The following is a 3,844-nucleotide window of genomic DNA, read 5'->3' on the forward strand; positions in this document are numbered from 1 at the left end:
TCTCGTGGTGCCGTCATGTATGATGGAAAAAGATCATTTTTGTGGAAAAAAATATGATTTTTTATTTTCATGGCTCTACATTATAAACTTCTGTGAAGCAGTTGGGGTTCATAGTGCTCACCACACATCTAGATAAGCTCTTTGGGGGGCCTAGTTTCCAAAATGGGGTCACTTGTGGGGGGGTGTCTACTGTTTAGGTACATCAGGAGCTCTGCAAATGCAACATGACGCCCGCAGACCATTCTATCAAAGTCTGCATTTTAAAACATCACTACTTCCCTTCCGAGCCCCGATGTGTGCCCAAACAGTGGACCCCCCACATATGGGGTATCAGCGTACTCAGGACAAACAGGACAACAAATTTTGGGGTCCAATTTCTCCTGATACCCTTGAGAAAATAAAAAATTGCGAACTAAAAAATCATTTTTGAGGAAAAAAAAGGATTTTTTATTTTCACGGCACTACGTTATAAATTTCTGTGAAGCACTTGGGGGTACAAAGTGCTCACCAAACATCTAGATAAGTTCCTTAATGGGTCTAGTTCCCAAAATGGGGTCACTTGTGGGGGATTTCCACTGTTTAGGCACATCAGGGGCTCTCCAAACGCGACATGGCGTCCGATCTCAATTCCAGCCAATTCAGCATTGAAAAAGTCAAATGGCACTCCTCCTCTTCCAAGCTCTGCCGTGCGCCCAAACTGTGGTTTACCCCCACATATGGGGTATCGACGTACTCAGGATAAATTGCACAATAACTTTCATGGTCTAATTTCTCCTGTTTCCCTTGTGAAAATAAAAATTTGGGGGCAAAAAGATCATTTTTGTAGAAAAAAAATGTGATTTTTTATTTTCACAGCTCTACATTATAAACTTCTGTGAAGCACCTGGGGGTTCAAAGTGCTCACCACACATCTAGATAAGCTCTTAAGGGGTCTAGATTCCAAAATGGTGTCCCTTGTGGGAAGTTTCCACTATTTAGGCACATCAGGGGCTCTCGAAACGCGAAACATGGCGTCCGATCTCAATTCCAGCCAATTCTGCATTGTCAAGTCAAATGGTGCTCTTTCTCTTCCAAGCTCTGCAGTGCGCCAAAACAGTGGTTTACCCCCACATATGGGGTATTGGCGTATTCAGGAGATATTGCGCAATAAATTTTGTGGTTCGTTTTCTCTTTTTACACTTGTGAAAATAAAAAAAATTGGTTCTGAAGTAAAACGTTTGTAAAAAAAAAAAAAGTTAAATGTTAATTTTTTCTTCAAAATTGTTTCAGTTCCTGTGAAGCACGTAAAGGGTTAATAAACTTCTTGAATGTGGTTTTGAGCACCTTGAGGGGTGCAGTTTTTAGAATGGTGTCACACTTGGTTATTTTCTGTCATGTACACTCTTTAAAGTGACTTTAAATGTGAGGTGGTCCCTAAAAAAAATGGTTTTGTATATTTTGTTGTAAAAATGAGAAATTGCTGGTCAATTTTTAACCCTTATAACTTCCTAACCAAAAAAAAATGTTGTTTACAAAATTGTGCTGATGTAAAGTACACATGTGGGACATTTTACTTATTAACTATTTTGTGTGACACATCTCTCGGATTTAAGGGCATAAAAATTCAAAGTTTGAAAATTGCAAAATTTTAAATTTTTTGCCATATTTCCATTTTTTTCATAAATAATCGCAAGTAATATCGAAGAAATGTTACCACTAACATGAAGTACAATATGTCATGAAAAAACGTTCTCAGAATCAGCGGGATCCGTTAAAGCGTTCTAGAGTTATAACCTCATAAAGTGACAGTGGTGAGAATTGTAAAAACTGGCCCGGTCATTAAGTACCAAATTGGCTCTGTCACTAAGCGGTTAAAGAGAACTGTGTATAATAGTGCAGAGCGGAGATGTCTTAAAGGGAACCTGTCAGCAGGATTGTGCTCAGTGACTACAGACACTGTCAGGTCGGTGCCGTTATACTGATTACACTGATACCTGGTGATGAAATCCGTCTTGTGGTTGTTGTTCAATCTGTATTTGTAGTTTTTAGTTGATGAGGTTCTCGTGCTCTGGGGCAGGGCTGTGGGCGGGGCTTTATGTGGTGCTCTGGGGCGGGGCTTTATGTGCTGCTCTGATTACATATGCATCTGTATTGGCTTATGACAGGTCGCTGATCCCTCACTACATGGGCCGACATCCCCTCTGAATTTGGATCCTAGACTCCGTGGCATGACGCTGGTTCCGATCGCTGCCATGGAGACCCGATGTCGTCACGATGACATCAGGGTCTCCAGACCTGAGAGGTTTCCTGTCATGCACAGTGATGATCAGGAAGTCTCTCAGATCAGTGTATAGAAGGAGAATGTTGTGGTCTAGAGGCAAAATGGTGATCATGGTAATACGACCGGACTACACCACCGATAAAGCAGCCACAGCCGGTGACTGAGAAAAATCTGTGACTTCTCTGCATTTAGTGGTCACTACTCACCTGGGTAGTCATATGTGGGAATCTCCTCTTTACACCGCTCATCCCCCCTCACATATGTCTCTGTAGTATTAATATGGGTCAGATCTTCACCCTGAAACAAATATTATAAAAGTCAGCGACAGATGGAGAAGTCCCATCTATGATCACTTGATCAGCTCTAATCCTGCCATCTCCACCGTTCTCATTACACAAGTATAAAACATATAATACTGGTGGATAAAACAAGACTGAGCACAAGACCTTCACAGCCGTCTACACATCATAGGGGAGATCTCCTGACACCTTCTCTCCATCTACCTGATCATCCTGAGGAGCATTGGGATCTTCTTGGTTACAGTCCTGTGGAAGAAGAGGACGGGGACATCTCTCTGGTGTTGTCCTCTTACTGGATAGATCTGGAGGAAACACATACAGGGAGTGAATTCATTCTTTATATACAGTTAATTATAGGCCGTGTGTATTTAGTCCTGTCTATTACCTGGAGATGTGAGGGGCTGGGGAACCTCCATTATGACGTCCTTGTACAGGTCTCTGTGTCCTTCTAAATACTTCCACTCCTCCATGGAGAAATAGACAGCGACATCCTGACACCTTATAGGAACCTGACACATACAATGATACCGTCATCCCTCCGATCCCTTCATAGTGTTACTGTATAATGTCCCAGCATTCCCAGCAGTGTCACCTCTCCAGTCAGCAGCTCAATCATCTTGTAGATGAGTTCTAGGATCTTCTGGTCATTGATGTCCTCATGGATCAGGAGGTGAGGTGGAGGCCCCGTGATTGGGCTCAGGGGTCTTCCCCATCCCTCAGACACAGGGTCCTGACAGCGATCACTAGAGGTCTTCTTCACCACTGTGTAATCCTAGTAATGGACACATTAATAAATCTCACTACAGACATTTCCAGAGTCCTCACCTCTCCAGTTCTGTCCATCTGTTATTCCCATAGATAAGAATGATGTAATGTGACGTCATCAGAATCTCTCACCTCTCCAGTAAGCCGGAAGAGGATCTCTAGGGTGAGGTGTAATATCCTCTCCGCCATCTTGTCTCTGTCCATATCCATCTTTGATGGGTAAATCAGGAAAATTCTCTTTTATAGAAGATCTTCACTGAGAGGATCCGATATTGTAGAGACCTGAATGAGAAGATGAGCCGATGTAACATCATAAGAATCCTGTGTAATAATACAATTACTGGAGATAATAAGGGAAACATATGAGGAGATTTATTATTTTACAGTATTTAGTTTCCTTCTTTACATCTACTAATAAAACCTATATATTTAGGCCACAGACAACAAGCAGTTTCTTCCTCGGAGTCGGCAGCTGAATACGTTCCTCATAGACTCATCTTCCATAACGCTAATTCTCGTC

The 3,844-nt window shown here is 42.1% G+C and overlaps 1 protein-coding gene across 1 annotated transcript; it reads right to left on the minus strand.

Moving 5' to 3' along the window:
- Positions 1-3,106: 3,106 nt before the first annotated feature.
- Positions 3,107-3,602, minus strand: LOC143768281 (oocyte zinc finger protein XlCOF29-like). The gene is made up of 2 exons (XM_077256975.1): positions 3,457-3,602; positions 3,107-3,331 (listed from the first exon to the last, which is right to left on the minus strand). The coding sequence occupies exons 1-2, from the start codon at positions 3,532-3,534 to the stop codon at positions 3,107-3,109; spliced, it is 303 nt and encodes a 100-aa protein (XP_077113090.1). The 5' UTR covers positions 3,535-3,602.
- Between the last annotated feature and the right edge of the window lie 242 nt (positions 3,603-3,844).

The sequence above is a fragment of the Ranitomeya variabilis genome, chromosome 4 (assembly GCF_051348905.1).
Source record: "Ranitomeya variabilis isolate aRanVar5 chromosome 4, aRanVar5.hap1, whole genome shotgun sequence".
Taxonomy (NCBI): domain Eukaryota; kingdom Metazoa; phylum Chordata; class Amphibia; order Anura; family Dendrobatidae; genus Ranitomeya; species Ranitomeya variabilis.

Excerpts from the sequence above, each read along its gene's own strand:
- LOC143768281 (XM_077256975.1), bottom strand. The coding sequence starts at position 3,534 with ATGGATATGGACAGAGACAAGATGGCGGAGAGGATATTACACCTCACC. Across the intron at positions 3,332-3,456 it reads TCTTCCGGCTTACTGGAGAG|GATTACACAGTGGTGAAGAA; the intron begins GTGAGAGATTCT and ends GTCCATTACTAG.